Raw genomic sequence first — 17,664 nt, 5'->3', positions numbered from 1 at the left:
TCCCACGCCACGCTGTCAAAGCAACAAATAAAAGCCCAGCCTGTCAACCCAATGCACACGGGGCAGCGGAGCTGGAGGTAGAGGTTATAGTTTGCTTCCAGTCTCCGAAGGAAGCCCTGGAATGCCTGTTTGCAAAGGTAGAAATGTAGCTAACAGGGAGAGATGCCAAAACCCGGGGAAAGATTTAATAAAAACGTACGGGGTCCAGTTACAGGACGGCCTCTTTCTAAGACCGGGTACTAAAGTCAGAGGAGACTAACAAACGGAAGCAAAATAAAATAAAAACAGTGAATTAAAAAGAAACCTCGAAAACCTACTGCGAGTAGCTAGGGGCTCGGCAAAGTTTCTGAGACTTCAGGGTAGAGGCAAATCTAGGACCAGGACGCTCCTGCCTGTCCGTAGCTCTCCCAGAGACTACTGTCTGCTCCGGGTTTCTCTTTGAACCTCGGTTTGGTCATGGAAAAACTGGGGATAAAAACACATTTCTGCTGTGGTCAAGAATTCAAACGCTCCAACGGAGGTGAAAAAAATTCACTCTGAAGAGATAAGAAATTGCACAAAAGCTAAAACTCTGTTATCAGATGGTACCAAGCAAGAGGCACCGAAGGTTCCTGTGACCCTTTGTCCCTCCTCCGAGCCAGTGAGCCACCTTTAGTGGCTCCAAGAGCCACTAAAAAGTCTATGGGAATCTGACAGAGGATTTCTGCTTCCTTCCCTGGGCATCACCAGCAGCTCTGGGAGGGCACCACACAACTGGGAATCCAGTGCCGGTCATCAGGAGGAGCTTTCCACACCTCTAAGGGCTGAGCCTATTGCGCTTAAGCAGGTAGCTGAGTTTGACAGTAATTCCCTCGCTGCCTGTGTCTCCCCTTCTCTGAGCCAAGTTAACTTCTAACATTTCTACAGGCTCAGAGAAAAGTCACGCAGCTTCCTTCCTTCAGGAAATATTGATCATGGGCCTACTATGTGCTCAATACAATGGCAGCCAATATTGGAATCTGTTTCCCAAACCGATCCTATTTCAGTGGGCTTGACTGTTTAAAAGTGCAACTAGAAAAGTGTCTATATGTGTTCAAATTTAGCCCAAGAAATAGAATACAGAGCTGAATTAGGGGACAAATTCCTTCTTTTCGATTTGCTGGAAATTTAATTTTGTTTTAAACATTTTTGCAAGGGATTTTTGAGGGAGGTGGAAGAGAATTCTGCTTAGATGAAGTCATGTATACTAAAAAGCAGTCATCTTTGCAATAAAGAGCTTTGTATGCTTAGAGAGAATATATTGAACCTGAATTTCTTAGTGGCATGTACTTCCATCCTCTCCAAAATTAACTGTAATAGCTATCGACTGAGAAGAACAATCTAAGTGACTTGTAGTTGACTTGGCCACCTGCCTCACAAGCTCGGTGAAAGTTAACGAGAGAAACTATTTTGCACTTTGAGGATGAGCGGCGCTGTCCATAAAGATATCTAAGGTCATTTGTATGCTAAGCGCTGTGGTGCAAGGTAATCACTGATTTATTCTTACAGGATAAAGAAGGCAGTGTCCTTGCGCCCACTGCAGTGGCCTCATCTCTGCACCTAACTTTGGGGCCACCGCTGAGTCGCAGAAACACTGGAGAAGCTGATAATAGAGGCCAACGCTAGCCTTTCTGACCTTTGCCTCGTCATTTATTACCTTCTCTTGTGGGGAACGCGATTCGTAAGAGTGTCTCGGTCTGTTTCCGGGTCCGCGAGATAAATGCTCCTTCTCCCCCGCAGGCGCCGTCCTGCTTCAGGTTTAGCTTCTGCGCTGGAGACCCGGCTGCAGCGAAGGCTCAACGGGTGGACTCGGGCGGAGCTCTGCGGGGTGGAGGCGTCAGGAAGGAGGAGAGCGCCCGTCGGTACGCTTCGCCCAATCAGCGTGCACACCGTCTGACAACCGGCCAATCAGAGGGCGTGGGGCTCGGGGCCGAGTGGTTAATACTAGGAGGGGGAGCGGAGGCTGGAGACCAGAGCCAGTGGAGCCAGTGAGCCAGGCGCGCGATCCGAGACAGACCGGGGGCTGCCCGACCTTTCTGCCCCAGCTTGGGTCAGAAGAAGCCGAAAGCGGCTTCAGCAAAGCGCAAGGCCCCAGGCTGCAGAGGCCTGATCGGAACTTTGTGCAGAGTTCGGGATGTGCGGAGCGAGGTGACGGAGGACTTGACTCCGCTCCTCGCCCCTTCCCTCCCCTCCACCCCGCCATCCAGGGAGCTTCGGGCCTCCAGCTGTCAGATCTGATTTCGTGCCAAAGGGTGGCGATCCCGATTTCCGTGTGCATGCACAGCTCGAAGCCTAAGAGCCAGACCCTACAGCTGGATGTCTTTTGACTCAGCTGCTAGCGCGGGTGTCAAAATTTTGGTGAGTGCGGTGATGCTCTTCGGGTAGGGCGGGCCGGGTGGCAAGGTGGGGAACCACTTTTCTTTACCTTTTCTGCGTTACTTGGATGCCTTACCTAGGGGTGTAAACCAAGCCCGGTGTCCACCAAGTCCCCGCCGCTCAGCCCCAGGGATCAGGGCGAAGTGCAGTGCTACTGAGGCATCTGCTGCTCCCTGCCTGTCTCTCCAGTTCTCCAAGGACAGCAGGCCGTTTTCAGGGGGTGATCGAGGGGGGTGGGGCGCGATGAGACGACCTCTTCAAGGCCAGGGTCCTTATGGTGGTATAGGTCGACGAGAGAGGCCTTTGGCAAGCATGGGATGGTCTGGAAGGTACCTTGTCATCAAAGAAAAAAAAAAATCCCGCCACCGACATTTGTATATTTATGATGGCGGTGGGCAGTGGATGAGGGGAAGCTTGACAAGTGGCCGAGGCCGGTCTAGTTGGACACAGTACTTTGGGAGATCAGTGAGTTACTTAGAGACCTGTCTGGAACCGCTGTAAAGCCAGAGAGGGCTGTGGTTACAGGTTAGGTGCTCACAGAGGGCTTGGAATTAATAAAATAAAATCCCGGTTGGGTGTGGATCCCTGGGGCCCTGAGAGACGTAAGGAAGACCCCTGTGGTGGGTGCGGGGGACTCCTAGAGAACAGGGACACGAGGAAAGGGGATGGCGGGCCAGCAGCTTGGCGTCGGAGGCGCAGGCACGGTCCCTGACGGGCGGGCGGCGGGGGGTCTCTTGTGTCGCCTGCAGGGCGTGGGCATCGGAGCCCAGGAGGCCTCGCGCGCCATGGCGGACCGGCTCGCAGGCCCGGGGGCCGGGGACTGGGAGATCGACGTGGAGAGCCTGGAGCTGGAGGAGGACAGATGCGGGGCGCCGCCACTGGCCGACGGGGAAGGCGAGGACGACGAAGACGACGAGGAGGAGGACGAGGACGCAGAGGAAGAGGCCGACCGGGAAGAGACGGGCGCACGCCCCGGGGCGCCGGGCGGGCCAGAGCAGCCGGGAGGACAGTCTCCGAGGCCGCCGGCCGTGCTTCCCGCCCCGCCAGCCGCGGCCGGGCCCTCGGAGCGCGGTGCAAACTCGGGCAGCGTTGCGGAGCCTCGCAAGCTCAGCCGCACGCCCAAGTGCGCGCGCTGCCGCAACCACGGCGTGGTGTCCTGCCTCAAGGGCCACAAGCGCTTCTGCCGCTGGCGGGACTGCCAGTGCGCCAACTGCCTGCTGGTGGTGGAGCGCCAGCGGGTCATGGCCGCCCAGGTGGCGCTCCGGAGGCAGCAGGCCACCGAGGTGCGTCCCCACGTCCCGGCGCGCCACGCGTGGCCCAGGCCACGGCGGAGTCGGCGGGCGGATGGGGCCGTGCCCACCCCCGGGGACCCGGGCCTTGCGGAGCCTGGCACTTCCTAAAGGGACGTGAGGACGCCTCCCTGCCCACAGGATCGCAGGGTGGGGGAGGAGGGAACGCCAGCGAGGGCAGCACTGGGGAACTTGACCGGAGTTTCTACTTTAAAGGGGGAGGGGGGAGAGAAGCGCTGTGAAAGTAATTAGGCCTATTTGGGACCTCGGGAGAAAGTCATCAAAGTTAATTCTGGTAATGATCGAGAGCGGCTGGTGTCCTTGCTGCAGGAGTAGTGCTGGGTACAAACAAGAAGGGCGCGGCGCTCTGCGTTTCCGCTTCCCGGGCCTTTGGAGCCAGGCGGATCTTGCTGCCCATTTTACGGATGAGACAGAAAGGGCCTGCGGAGTTAGGTGCCTGCAGCAAAGAATCTGTGGAGGGTCAGTTGTGAGGAGAGCCGGGATTTTCTTTAAGACGGAGGCTCAGGAACCTCGACTTGATATTTCTATGTGTTTCTGCACGTGGGGTGCTCAGAGTAAGGCTTTGAAGAGCCTCTTCCCAGACTCAGGGCAAGGGAGATGTTTATATTTTAGTTTTTGCAGCGTTGGGGATAGAACACTAGCGCCTCACTAGGAAAGCGCTGTACCCCCGAGTTGCATCCCCAGCCTCCAAGCTTCTCCTTTGGTACAAGAGTTTTTGTTTCTGTTTTTGAGGTGGTGGGATGAAAGCTCTGGCCTCCAGCGTGCTAGCCAAGCGCTCTGCTTCTAACCTGGGGAGGATTTTTGATTTTATTGTTTTGGCGAGAGGGGCTGGGAAGTGTGTTAGGGGCACACCGAAGCCAGTGACTTCAAGGGACAGCGGCCCTGTCCCCAAGCCCAGGAGAACACGGAGGACCCTGAGGTGGCCTGGGTTGGGGGTTCATCCTCCGGGTTGGGCAACCGCGTGATCATGGGCCCTGGGTTCGAAGCAGCTGGCAGTGCAGGTGGTGACCACAGGGGTAAGAGGACCCTTTATTCTAAATTCCTGGCTGTCGCCAGTAGAGTTTTGTTCTTAGCACCCCAGTTTGCCTTAGGACCTGGGAGCCTCTTCTTCTGCCCCTTTCTGTCTAGTGCCCTCACCCTTCTTTGCAGAGACCCTGGTCTGTATTTATGCCCAAGCACAAGCTCTGGGCACATTCAGCCCAATGGGTGAGCTCAGTTATCACTTGAGTTCTCTCTTCAAGCCAGGGCGGCCCCTTACACTCCCCTGGAGTCCACCTCACTTCCTTAGGGCTTTTCACTTCTCATGGGCAAATCTGGGGTGACTTTTTGCTGGAAAGAGGAGACGGGCAACTCACCGTTTGCCATCTTTGGAGAGAGCCTCCACTTCTTGCCCTAGGACAAAGGGGTGTTATGATAGTTTGTTTGGGATTTTTTGCCCTTCTTTGGTATGAGAATTGCACTCGTGGCCTTTGCACTGAAAGATCTCCAACTCTTTTTTTTTTTTGAGGCAGGGTCTCCATAAGTCGGTACATTGTCCAGGTTGGGCTCTAATTTGCGATCCTTCGGCCTCAGCCTCCCGGACTGCTGGGATTCCATACTTGTGTTTAAAATCACTTTTCACACAGGAGGACAAAATAAATACATTTAGGCTGGGCCCCTTCCTTCTCCCTTCCTTGTTACACTGTCTTTCAGGGAATTATTGATTACATTTCTTGTGTTTACAGGACAAGAAAGGGCTTTCTGGGAAACAAAATAATTTCGAACGAAAAGCAGTGTACCAGAGGCAAGTCAGGGCACCTAGTTTGCTGGCCAAAAGCATTTTAGAAGGTAAAGCAACTCCAAATAATCTTTTATCTTTTTAAATTGAATTGAATGACTCATTATTCAGTCACATGATGCACTTACTAACCTGTGTGGGAGTTGTTTGAGCGGAAGGTACTTTTATTAGGCTCCCAGGAAATGAATCTCAACTACTGAGGTTTCTGTCATCATCAGTTTAAGAATATGGATGCTTGTGTCGTTTGCTTTGTAGTTAGTGAGTTAAGATGTAGTGCATGTGAAATTTGTGAGAAAGTGTACCAAAATGCACTGTCACATGGTCCTGGAGCAGGGGTGGAAAGAAAGACATTGATGAATAAGCACACACTTGCTCCCATCTCAATTTCCTCGCTGGCAGCAGCAGCTCAGTGGATTTCCCAAGTCAAGAGAGGAGAGGGGTTTAACCAGGAAGTGTGAACAATAAGACCTCTAGTCCGTGGGTTCAACCCTAGGTTCCATTCTTTTTCATAGCATTTTCCTCACCCAATAGCTAGATGATTGCTGTTATTACACACTTCATTTTTTACCATTTTGGACAGCTAAGGTAGAATCTGAAAAAGGCTTTGAATCAAACAAGCAAAGTACAGGTTGAATTTGAGCATTGGGAAGTCTCTAACTCTCCTCTAACTTTATTTTATCTAAAGCCTGCAACTGCATGAAATTTTTGTAAAATATTACTGATTTTCTAAAGTATCTCTCTATTTGGGTAATTTATTTCTTGATCTGATAATATATTGACTATACTTTACCATTTTCTTTAAGTTTTTAAAGTTTTTCTTAAATGCAACTAAAAACAGAGTTTGTATTTGTTTTAATCACTGCCACGTCATAAAGTTCAGATTGTAGATTTTTTTCTTTAAATCAGATATTTGGGTTCTGTCTTTTCTTGCATAGTTTCTGAATTTAGTTAGTTCTAGTAGTTTTTAAAGTTTGTTCGTGTTTCTCCCTGTGTTGTGTACTTCTGACCATAGAGTGAGTTCTCACGAATTAAAAATGAATTGGGCAAATAGATTTATAACTATAGGGGCCACATTGATAAATTGAAATTTTGCCAAAGCAACTTGAGAAGTACTAGGACCAAATGAAATAGTAAATTCAAGTAAATAACTTCCTGGCAAACACATACTATAGAAATGGAAACATTAATTTTCAAATTTTATTTGCAAATGAGTATGATGGGCTTGCCACTATGTAAACACAAATATCACAGTGGATCCTTCAAACACATTTGGTGGTGGTGAGTATTTGGGGATGATGAAATGCTTGAAGTATTTTATGCCATTAGGAATTCTATTTACGCTACACTAATCTTTATTTTGGACTTTGTCTCTGTTCATGAAATGTGGGATGACTTAACCTGTATTCTAATTATTGCTTGTTCAACCATTTTGGCATCTGGCCAACATGATTGGCACTTGGGAAAATGCTTTAAACCTGTTATTTTCAGTATAGCAAGGAATTATCCGCCCTCCTCCCACATTTTGTTTTGTTTTGCTTTATTTATGCTGGTAGTCAGGGGGAAGGCCTAGCTAAATTGTTCACTGCAGAGTGTTTGACTAGTTAACAGCTCTTTTCAATTTTCTATGCTTCTCTGTTTCCTTAAGTCTTTTTTTTCCCTTTTTCTCTTCACTAGTCTGCTGTAACTTCTTTCTCTTTTTTCCTAGTTCTCCTTGGATTATTCTACACCTGTAACAATGTGTACATAATGAGCCATCTTTAGAAAATAAAAGTGACATCAGCTCTAGGTATAGATATCTTTTTTAATAATGAAAAAAGATGACATGGATGACAATAAAATGTTGATTGAAGCAAGATGGGCAGCTTTGTCTCTTAATATGTAGGGTCTTGGAAGAATAATAAAATCTCAGTCAATAAAGTACACTTGTCAAAACAAGAGAGTAAGCAAACCTATATCAATAAAAACAATTGCAACGAAATATTACGATATGGATGTCCTTCCTTCAAAAGGAATTATTTTACATTGAAGCTATAGTTTTGCTTTCTGCATAAAAGTACTAGAGATATAGAACTATAATCAATTGTCCTGCCAATTTATGGTATTTCGTTTGCTTTTTACATTTCCAGACTTTTCTTCCCTAGATGCTAATTTTTTCCTGTGCCATGTTTGCTTATTTTAGGCTATCGCCCTGTAACAGCGGAGACATACCTGGGAGGGACCCTACCTCTACCTCCCCCAGTTAGTGACAGGATGAGAAAAAGAAGAGCCTTTGCTGACAAAGAGTTGGAGAACATTATGCTGGAAAGAGAATATAAAGAGAGAGAGATGCTGGAAACTTCCCAAGCTGCTGCCTTGTTCCTGCCCAACCACATAGTGTCTGGACCTGAATACAGCTCCTACAAAAGTGCCTACAGCCCCACCCCAGGGGAGCTGCCAAGCAAGGACTTCTGCAGTTTTTTGCCCACCTGCCTTGATCTCACCATGCAATACTCAGGATCCGGGAATATGGAACTGATTTCCTCTAATGTTAGTGTGGCCACGACTTACCGACAGTATCCTTTGTCCTCAAGATTTTTAGTTTGGCCCAAATGTGGCCCAGTTAGTGACACCCTTCTCTACCAACAATGCCTTCTAAATGCTACCACCTCAGTTCAAGCCCTGAAACCTGTGGCCAGCTGGGACTTGAAGGGAGCAAGGGCCCAGGATGAACTCAGCGCAGAACACAACATGATGCCACCGAAATTGGAGAGCTCCCTGGTGTTGCATCACCCTCCTGAGGTCCAGACCTCAAGAATTGACTTTCAGGGTCACCAGGCTGCCCCCGAGAGGTCTGCCTTCTCCTCACCCCAACGGAATTTCTCTCCCATTGTTGACAGGGACTCCCTGGAAGCTCAAGGGCACGCCTTAACCAAGATCAGCAAAGAAAATACTAGGCACCCGCTGCCACTTAGAAATAATCCATTCCACTCTTTGTTCCAGCAAACGCTTAATGACAAATCAGGTCCCGATCTGAAAACACCATTTGTCAAAGAGGTCTTTGAAGAGACCCCAAAGAAGCACAGAGAGTGTTTGGTCAAGGAGAACCAGAAATACACATTTACAATAGATAGATGTGCAAAAGACCTTTTTGTAGCCAAACAAGTTGGAACAAAACTCTCGGTGAATGAACCGCTGTCATTTTCTGTTGAGTCTATTCTTAAGAGGCCTTCATCTGCCATCACCCACGTCTCTCAGTGAAAGGGTGCTTAAATGGAAAGGTGGATTTTCTGCTGTCTCAGATGGTTCTTGCCAAACACTTATTTTTTTTTAAAGTTAAAATGTTTGTATAAAGAAATTTTTAATGTAAATAATGATTTCTAAAAATTCTATATATTCATATGCATGTACGTTTTCTTATCACATAAATATATTTAAACTTAAGGTAGAAATTGCTTAATGTGCAGATTGTAGAGTTCTATGCCGTATACAGCATTTGAAAAAGGAATAAAACTGATACTGTCTTCTAAAAGATCCAGTGTTTGCTAAGCAAATAGCTGTCTCTGGCTAGATGAAAAAGCTAATGTCTGTTAAATGTGCCCTTTATTTTTCGAAGTTTCTGTGTATTTTCAAGTGCCATTAATGGTCACTGGGAGCTACAGGAGAAGTCTTATAATGTTTTAGTTTTGCTTTCTTTTCCCCCCCTCTGTGCTTTCTAGGCAAGCACTCTATCACTGAGCTCTATCTGCATATCTAGTTTTGCATTTGGAAGGACATATAAATTTAGCTGTTCAAGACAGAGGTAAAAAATAGCTTTTAAAGAGAATTTTAAGACTATTTGCCTATCATGGAATCAATTTCATATGGTTGGGCAAAGTTGAAATAATGTGAAGGGAAATCAAGTATAACATCTTATTTATATGATGATGCGGGCTCTTGGAATGGATTTAACCTCCAGGGCCCAGTTTCCTTCTGTGTACAGGCTGTGTATGGGGGTCTCAAGCCTCCTTTTTAGGAAAGGAGCATCCCTTGAAGATATTTAGTTCCTGTGAACATTCTATGATTTTGGGTTGCTGGGGACTGCAAAACAACTTCCCCTGAAGGGTGCAGTCTGTTTAGCTCATGGTGATAACAAACACCCTGTGGCTTTTGTGTATGTCCCTGTTTGGGAAGGACTGGTATCAGCAGGCATTTAGATGCAGGCCCAGTCTCCGAACTCAGGTTTATGCCTTTCACACTTACACCGGTGGGTGTCCAAGGTTTTCTTCTTAGATAAAAGCATTTACTATTCAAACCGCTGAAAGTTGCTGATGTTTGTCTCAACTCAAGGGTGGCTTCTGGGGTCTTATACCTTTTCTCCCCTGTTAAATTCCTTGTTACCCCGTTGTTGTTACATACACTTGATGAAATAAGAGTGAGATATTTATAGGAGTATTAAATTAATCTCTTAAGATCTCATCTGTGAAGCCCAGATTCTGGCTTCCCATTTTAGGTTCTAAGATGTCAAGGTTTCAATACAGAAAACAAAGAGCCAATATCTCACCTTCAGTGCTGCCCTGGAGAACACCAGGGGACATGTGGAATGTGCCAAGTGATTTAGCAGTTTAAAGGTATTCTGTCTTATTCTTAAAAACACTTAAAATTATTTAAAAATGATTTTGCTATTGATGAGTTCATGTAAACCTCTGTAGGTTTTCTAAATTGTTCCTTAATATTAATTTCAAAAACAACAAGCCAAAACTTGGGTTAATTTTCAGTTTGTTCCTGTAAAACAATAGTTGGTTTTGTTGAGTCAAATCTACTTATTTTTACTATTGCAAAAGCCCGAATAAATGGAAATTTTCCAGGAGAAGAAATAAAAGCAGGCAGAGATTCCAATAACTGTTGAAGATTATCATTAAGTGGATGAAAATGTTTCCCAGCCAAGTATACCCTAGTGTTAGAGACTGAATCTAACTTGCTTCTCTCCCAGTCACCTCTGCTTCAGCTATAGTTACTAGTTTTTGTCTTCCTATCAGAAATGTATTTTTTTCATGTTGTGTTAACCATAAACCTAGTATTAAATCACACTGTTTCAGGAGGGAAGCAGGAGGGGAAACCTGTTAGAATAAAGTCACTTAAAAATCTCAATAAGGCCTTCTTAATCCAAACATGTATTTTCTCTTTCTTATTCCATTTTTGTGTTTTTGAATACTTATATTTGTCAATTTGTTTCCTTTTTTATATTCAAATGATTATATTGGGACTTCTATTTTGTCCTGTCTCCATAGTATTTTAATTCCATTAAGTGAATCCAGTTGGCTGTGGGTATTAGTGGTTTTTCTCAAATTGCTAGTGGCCAGAATTTTGTTGTTCTTGAATGTTTATGAGGGTCAGTATTTTCCCTGGCAAATTTATTAATATACCCTGCATTAGTTCTGCTGTAATGATGAGTTCTTGGAATGTAAGTCTACCAAGTCTATCCTTGGCCACTTAACAAGAGCTTTGTACTTAGCTCTTTGCTTTTGAGAAATCATTTTACTTTAATGAAAGCTACTATAAAAGAACAGTCATTAACACATTAAATCAAACTTGTGGTTCAATTTAAGTATTTTCTAAGTTAAAGGCAATAAATAGATTTGGCTTTAAATATTTTTGAGAACATAAAAATAGTACCTTTTTCTTAAACTCATAGTACAATAATGACTTGTTTTCTTCCCATTTCAACTGAGCAAGTGTTATTTTTTGCTCTATTTGCAGTTCTCAAAATTTTACGACAATGCTTCTCAAATTTTGATGGACAGTTGAATCTCTTGGAATCTGGATAGAATGCAGATTCTGATTCTGTAGGACTGGGTTCTGCAGTTCTAACATACTCTCAGAAGCTGCTGCTGCTGCTCTGCAGGCCATACTTCGAGTAGCATGTTTACTTTGCTGTTATTTTAAATGCACATTTAATACAATCTGCTAGTAATTTTAGTTTCTAATACAATCATGACATTACTAGCCTGAATAACATATATGTGAATGTTAAAAAAATTCAATTTCTTCTAATGCTTTGGTGGTTAACACAGGACAAGACTTAGGCAAAGACATATAGTACGTGCAAAATTTGCTGCCCTTCTCTGTTTCTTTCCCCAAAATGTAGAAGTTAGGTTTAGGGTTAGGGTTAGGGTTTTGCAATTTGATTAAAAATAGAGTATATATATTTAATATTGATTTATTTATATTTATTTTTTGCAGTCATGGGGATTGATCCTAGGGCCTCAGCGTTGAGCCACATCCCCAGCCCTTTTTTTTTTGGTACTGGGGATCGAACTTGGGTCCTTGGGCTTGCGCAGCAGGCGGCGAAACCACTGAGCTGAATCCTCTGCCCCAAATAGCTGGAAGTGGTACATTTTGTGATATGCTCAATGACATTAGGTAGTCTGTTTAGTTTTGGTACTGGGGATTGAACTTGGGACCTTGCGCTTGCGAGGCAGGCGGCAGAACCACTGAGCTAAATCCCCGGCCCTCCTCAGCCCTTTTTATTTTTTGTTTTGAGACAGGTTGTTGCTAAGTCACTAAGTTGCCCAGGCTGGGCTTGAACTTGCAATCCTCTTGCCTTAGCTTTCCAGAATGCTGGGATTATAGAGTGCGTATGCACTCTATACTTAATTTTTAAGTGTGGAGAAATACATGTAACAAAATTTACCATCTTGACTATGTTTAAGTATACAGTTCAGTATTTTTAAGTGCATGCACATTGTTGTGCAGTCATCACTACTGTCCTGTCCATCTTCAGAACTCTTTTTATCTTGTAAAGTGAAATTCCATACCTGTTAGCAATAACTCCTTCCACCTGGCCCCTGGCAATCTCCATTCTACTTTCTGTCTCTATGTATTTGACTATCCTAAGTACCTTAGGTAAGTGGATCCATGCATTTATCTCTGTGACTGGCTTATTTTGCTTGGCATGATGTCCTTATGGTTTATTTATGTCATAGTGTATGTCAGGATTTTCTGTTGAAAAAGGCTGAATAACATATGAGGGTGATGCCTGCAATGACCTAGCAAATTTCCATCAGGTTCTGCCTCTTAAAGTTTCTACTACCTCAGCACCACCACACTGGGGACTATGTTCCTGGCACATGAACATGTGAGGGATACACTCAAACCATATCCAAACCCTAACAGTGCGCAAATATCTCCTTGAAACCTTGCTTCCACCTTGTTTGAGTACATATGTGATCTTTTTTCCACACAGTCCTCACCAACTCATTCCACTGCTTCTTGTCTCTAGGAACTGAGGCCTCCAGGTATACCTCCCCCGCCAGAGATGCGATCCATCCTCTTACCCCAGCATGTGCCACATTTCCACCTTTTCTCTTAACACTGCTGGTACCCAGAGAGTCTCCAATATCAGTTGTATAACTTTTACTGTGAGTTTGTGTGTTACCAGATCATCTGCACTTAAAAGCTTAATTCCAATAATGTAACAAAAGACCATAACTTATGTAAGAAATGTTTCAGAATTCCTGAGGCAGAGTCTCAGAAGAGCTGAAAAGCAAAGAAATGGCTGAAGGTTAAAATGAAGAAAAAAGGAGAATTCACATAGAGGCTGGGTTTTAAATTGGGATTGGGATTATTACAAGCCCATCTGCTTTCATTAAATTTTTATTAATTTTCTTTGTTTCTATTCTAGTTCTACAAAAGTTTAGGATTATTTCTATAATTAGGGTCCAATTTGTAGGGCTGGTAGTTTTTGAGATGGCTGGATTCACTATTATATAAACTTGGGCTTGTGCCACTCACATATTTATTTTAATTATTCTACTAAGCTTTTATCATGCTCCATCTCCTTAGTTCTTTTGGTTTCTAACTGGCTAGGTCTAAATACACTTGGGTATGCTGAGTAGAAACACCTGGAAATAGTTTGGCATTAGTATAGTGGTAAATGTGTAATAATAATCATTAATGTGTTTGGGGTTTTCAATTTACAAGGCATATTTGCATTTATTATCTCTCATATTCCTCATAAATTCTATGAAATTTTGCAAGTGGCCATTTTAAGAGTTGAATCTCTCTCTCTTTGTCAATATGTCCACAAATTTGGGGATTTTCCCACTATCCAACATGACTTGATATGACCTAATCTACCTCTAAACCTTTGTGTGAAAATACTAAGTGCATCTAAAGCTTTTATGAAATACATATGGTATGTCATATGTGTATAATTTCACATGTACAACTACGTATACCTCTGTAGAAACGTGCACACTCATTGGCCTTCATTAAGCGCCATTAAGTTACATACACACACACACACACACACACACACACACCTGTCTCTTGACATTGTAAGATCAGTTGGAATAAAGAATGAGGAAGAAAACCTACTGCGGAAATACTGTTGACTGACAGCTCTAGCTGTCATGTGATTGGATCTACGTGGCATTTACACCAAGGCCACACTTTGCCAGGCTACTTCCAGCATACAGCTGAGTAGAGCAGGGTTACTAGAAAGGAACAATTTCTGTCCCATCATTGGATTCCTCTAATAGGCATCATGGGTGGCAGAACTCCCCATTCAAGTGTATTGTGATATGTGTTTGATGAATCTAAAAGCATCTCCATTCTGTCTGGGATTCTGAACCAATCAAGACATAAGACAAAAGAGTTGACAGTTGGAGACTGAAATATTCTTACTTCATTACTAATTGCAATGTAATTACAATTACATTGAAGTTTCGACTTACATTGAGGAGCAAGAGGATTTCCCAATACTGAATTCCCAAATTGCAGACCATTTACCTAGAAATACTCAGCCCACTGCATCTCCTCTGCACATTGTCGTAGTGATTGAGAGTCTGTGTTCTTTGCTCACAGGTTGGCTCTTGAAAGGAAGGAGAGAGGAAGGAGAAGAGCTACCTGCATCCTTTACTTATCCCAAACTCACCCATCAGGTAAATTACTCTCCTTCCATCCTTGGCTGTACCATAGATGCTATCATTTTCTTTCTTTCGAATGGAAGTTAACCCCCAGACAATATCCACTTGAATTTGATGAGTACAGTCAGAATTTAAGTCATTGCTGAAGGTAAAGGTTGGGGGCTGGAAAATAGCAGAATTGCTTCATATATGCTGACTGGACTGAAGACTATGCATATTGTTTAGAATAAAAGAGAAAACTGGAGAAATTACTTTTTGATTACAGCTGAAACTAGGACATTGAAGACAGCATACTGGTGAATATGCTTTTCATTTGATGTTATTACTTAGCATGGCCCAAGCGGCGTGTTCTGATCTTATCAGTCATCCCCAAATTGTTTTTATGGAATGTTATCATAGAAGGCCCTGAGATGTTGTGAAACCAAATGAATATTTCCTTATCAATTCCTCTTTTGATAGTTACTATAGAGGTATTAAGAGGATGTCACAGAAAAGTTATGTACCCATTTAGCAAGGCATTTAGCAAAGTCTTTCATGCTAAGGAATTTTAGGATTGATAACAGTGAAGTCAAGAGAATCTGTAGCTGTTTAAACATGTAGCTTCAAGAAACATTGAGTGATACACTAATATCAATTTCAGGGAAGGTCTTTAGTCTCATGGCTCAACAGCCCTCTTGCTTTCAACCATATCCTAGCTGGCAAATGAAGATAAATAATGGTGTACTTGTCAAGTCTATGGTGGTAGTAAGTTGGAAGATCTGGCTACTATTGTTTTTGTTTTTTTGGTACTGGGGATCGAACAAGGGACCTTGTGCTTGTGAGGCAGGTGGCGGAACCACCCAGCTAAATGCCTGGCCCTGGCCATTATTGTTGATGGTGGAATTGGGCTAGACTAAAACTCTTGCTCTAAGGACAAATTTTATATTTAAAAACAACTACCACCCAATTAAGAAACTGTTGAAAGAGAATTGATGTTAGTTTTATGTGAAAACAATCTGGTAATCATAGAGGAACACAGCCCTAAAATGAACCAAGAATGAGTCATAGTTATAAGAAGTTGATAATACAAACTTGGATTCCATTAATAGAGTTTCCAGATCAAATAATGCATTAGTTACAAAATGAGACCCTCAGCAGATCAAATTTGGGAATTTGTGACCAGTTCTGAGCATTGGATTTTTTTTCCATTAAGGTTGTTGGTTCATTTTAGGTATATAATACAGTTACATTCATCATTGGGATCTTGTACCTTTACATGATGTATCTTGGTTCTTATTTTTTCCCCATTCCCCTGGCCTCCCTTCCCTATTTACAAAGACTTTGTTTCCATTTTTGCCTTTTCTCATACTTTTTTCCCCCTTCTTTCCTTTCTTTTCCCCTACTCCTCCCACTTCCCCTACTCCTTTAGACCTTTTCTTCCTATTTCACATTGTCAGTTATACATTTTGATCCTTATTTACACTTTTAGTTTTTCACACCAGAGAAACTATTCAATATTTATACATGTGTGTCCTATTTATTTCACTTAAGAGGATGGCCTCAATGTACATCCACTTAGCTATAAATGTCTCTAGTTTCTTGTTCTTTATGGCTGAGTAGTACTCCATTTTATAAAAAGACCACATCTTCTTTATCCAGCCTCCAGTTGATGGGCAATTGGGCTGTTTCCAAGTTTTAGCTATTACAAACTGTGCCGCTATAGACATGGGTGTGCATATGTTGCAGTGATATGATTCTTTTAATTCTTTTGGGAAGATCCCCAGCAGAGGAATAGCGGAGTCAAATGGGATCTCCAGCCTTAGTTCTTTGAGGTGTCTCCATGCTGATTTCCACAGTGGTTGCACCAGTCTGCCCTCCCACCAACAATGGAGAAGGGTTCGTTTCTCCCCACACCCCCGCCAGCATTTGTTGTTAGTTGATTTCTTGATAGCAGCCATTCTTTCTGGGGTGAGGTGGAATCTCAGTGTTGTTTTCATTTTGAGCTTTGCATTTTTATGGGGTTATTGATGAATGAGGATGGTGAAAGGATGGTAAGTCTTGTCCAGCTGTATATAGTTAAGGGCATTGGAGTTGTGTCCTGGAGAAGAGATATCTTAAGGTAGCCTGATTCATGTATTTCTATGTTTGAAATACTGTCGTTTGGAAGAGGGAATTATGGTCCCTTGGGAATCTCTGAGAAGAGGATGACCAGAGATCAGATAAACACAATAAAAGGAAGTCCATCTTTTAGTTGGCCTGTGGAAGAATGCATTGGGGAGGCCTTCATGTGGAACCAAGAAGGAAACTTCGCTCTGAGCGTGAAGTTGAACCAGCAAGCAGAGCCTGCACCACTTACTGTCCTGCCCCATGTCTCAGCACACGCTGCTGTTAAGAAGTGTTTGCTGAGTGAGCAGAATCTTCTTCAACTATGGTAACTTCTGATTACATGATAATCTGTAGCAAGGATTAGATGAAGACTTTTTTTCTCCCAAATACTTTAGAAAAATCACACCACCAATTTGTTTTTTTAAATTTTCACTTAATTAATATACCATAATATTTATGGTATACACCATGATGTTTTTATTTTATTTTTTTTAATTAAAATTTTTTTTTTCTTAAATTCTTTTATTGGTATATTTTAGCTATACAACACAATTACATTTCTCATTGGGAACTTGTATGTTTACATGATGCATCTTGGTTCTTATTTTTTCCCCATTCCTAGCCCTCCCTTCACCCCCTCCACCCTTCCCCATTTACAAAGACTTTATTTCCATTTTTTCCATTTCTCACCATTTGTCCTTTCCCTTCTTTCCTTTCCCCTGCCCCTCCCACTACCCCTACCCCTTTGGACCTTTTCTTCCTATTTTGCATTATCAATTATTCATTCTAATCATTGGTATGTTTTAGGTATACAGTATAATGACATTCATCATTGGAAATTTGCACCTTTACATAGTCTCTCTTGGTTCTTATTTTTCACCCTTGCCTAGCCCTCCCTTCAACCTCTCCATTCCTCCCTACTTACAAAGATTTTGTTTCTATTTTTCCATTTTATCATATTAATTCCATACCCTTCTTTCCTTTCCCCTAACCCTCCCACTTCCTTCCCCTTTGCCCCTTTTCTTCCTATTTCACATTACCTATTATACATTTAGTCCTTATTTACACTTTCAGTTTCTCACACCAGAGAAACTATTCGGTATTTATACATGTGTATCCTATTTATTTCACTTAAGAGTATTGCCTCAATGTGCATCCACTTAGCTATAAATGTCTCTAATTTCTCATTTTTTATAGCTGAGTAGTACTCCAT

General features: G+C 43.2%; 1 protein-coding gene and 1 long non-coding RNA gene across 4 annotated transcripts in view; one reads left to right on the top strand and one right to left on the bottom strand.

Moving 5' to 3' along the window:
- The window catches only part of LOC147825946 (uncharacterized), a 31,513-nt gene extending 29,617 nt beyond the window's left edge, over positions 1-1,896 (bottom strand). The window contains exon 1 of the long non-coding RNA XR_015440110.1: positions 1,676-1,896. This is a non-coding gene — a long non-coding RNA (uncharacterized LOC147825946). The remainder of the gene's footprint in view (positions 1-1,675) is intronic.
- Dmrt2 (doublesex and mab-3 related transcription factor 2) lies at positions 1,897-16,816 on the top strand. Of its 3 annotated transcripts, XM_087184052.1 has the most exons (5): positions 1,897-2,376; positions 3,144-3,677; positions 5,429-5,531; positions 7,187-7,267; positions 7,661-16,812. In XM_087184052.1, the coding sequence occupies exons 1-4, from the start codon at positions 2,335-2,337 to the stop codon at positions 7,240-7,242; spliced, it is 735 nt and encodes a 244-aa protein (XP_087040178.1). In that variant the 5' UTR covers positions 1,897-2,334; the 3' UTR covers positions 7,243-7,267; positions 7,661-16,812. The 3 variants fall into 3 exon arrangements, with proteins under 3 accessions (XP_087040178.1, XP_004838269.1, XP_087040177.1); XM_004838212.3 differs by lacking the exon at positions 7,187-7,267 and having other exon boundaries at positions 1,923-2,376; positions 7,661-16,807; XM_087184051.1 differs by lacking the exons at positions 1,897-2,376; positions 3,144-3,677 and having other exon boundaries at positions 3,739-5,531; positions 7,661-16,816.
- Positions 16,817-17,664: the final 848 nt, after the last annotated feature.

Source organism: Heterocephalus glaber, unplaced genomic scaffold (genome assembly GCF_053883595.1).
Source record: "Heterocephalus glaber isolate CG9 unplaced genomic scaffold, H.glaber_assembly_v1.0 deba00001481, whole genome shotgun sequence".
Classification (NCBI taxonomy): domain Eukaryota; kingdom Metazoa; phylum Chordata; class Mammalia; order Rodentia; family Bathyergidae; genus Heterocephalus; species Heterocephalus glaber.
The sequence above is the reverse complement of the archived record's forward strand: the minus strand, read 5'-3'. Positions and strand labels throughout refer to the sequence as shown.

What these genes read in the sequence shown, in the direction of transcription:
- Dmrt2 (XM_004838212.3), top strand. Translation starts at nt 2,335, where the DNA reads ATGTCTTTTGACTCAGCTGCTAGCGCGGGTGTCAAAATTTTG. An exon ending in GGAGGCAGCAGGCCACCGAG is followed by an intron (nt 3,678 to 5,428) that starts GTGCGTCCCCAC and finishes TTGTGTTTACAG; the next exon opens with GACAAGAAAGGGCTTTCTGG. An exon ending in GGCCAAAAGCATTTTAGAAG is followed by an intron (nt 5,532 to 7,660) that starts GTAAAGCAACTC and finishes TGCTTATTTTAG; the next exon opens with GCTATCGCCCTGTAACAGCG.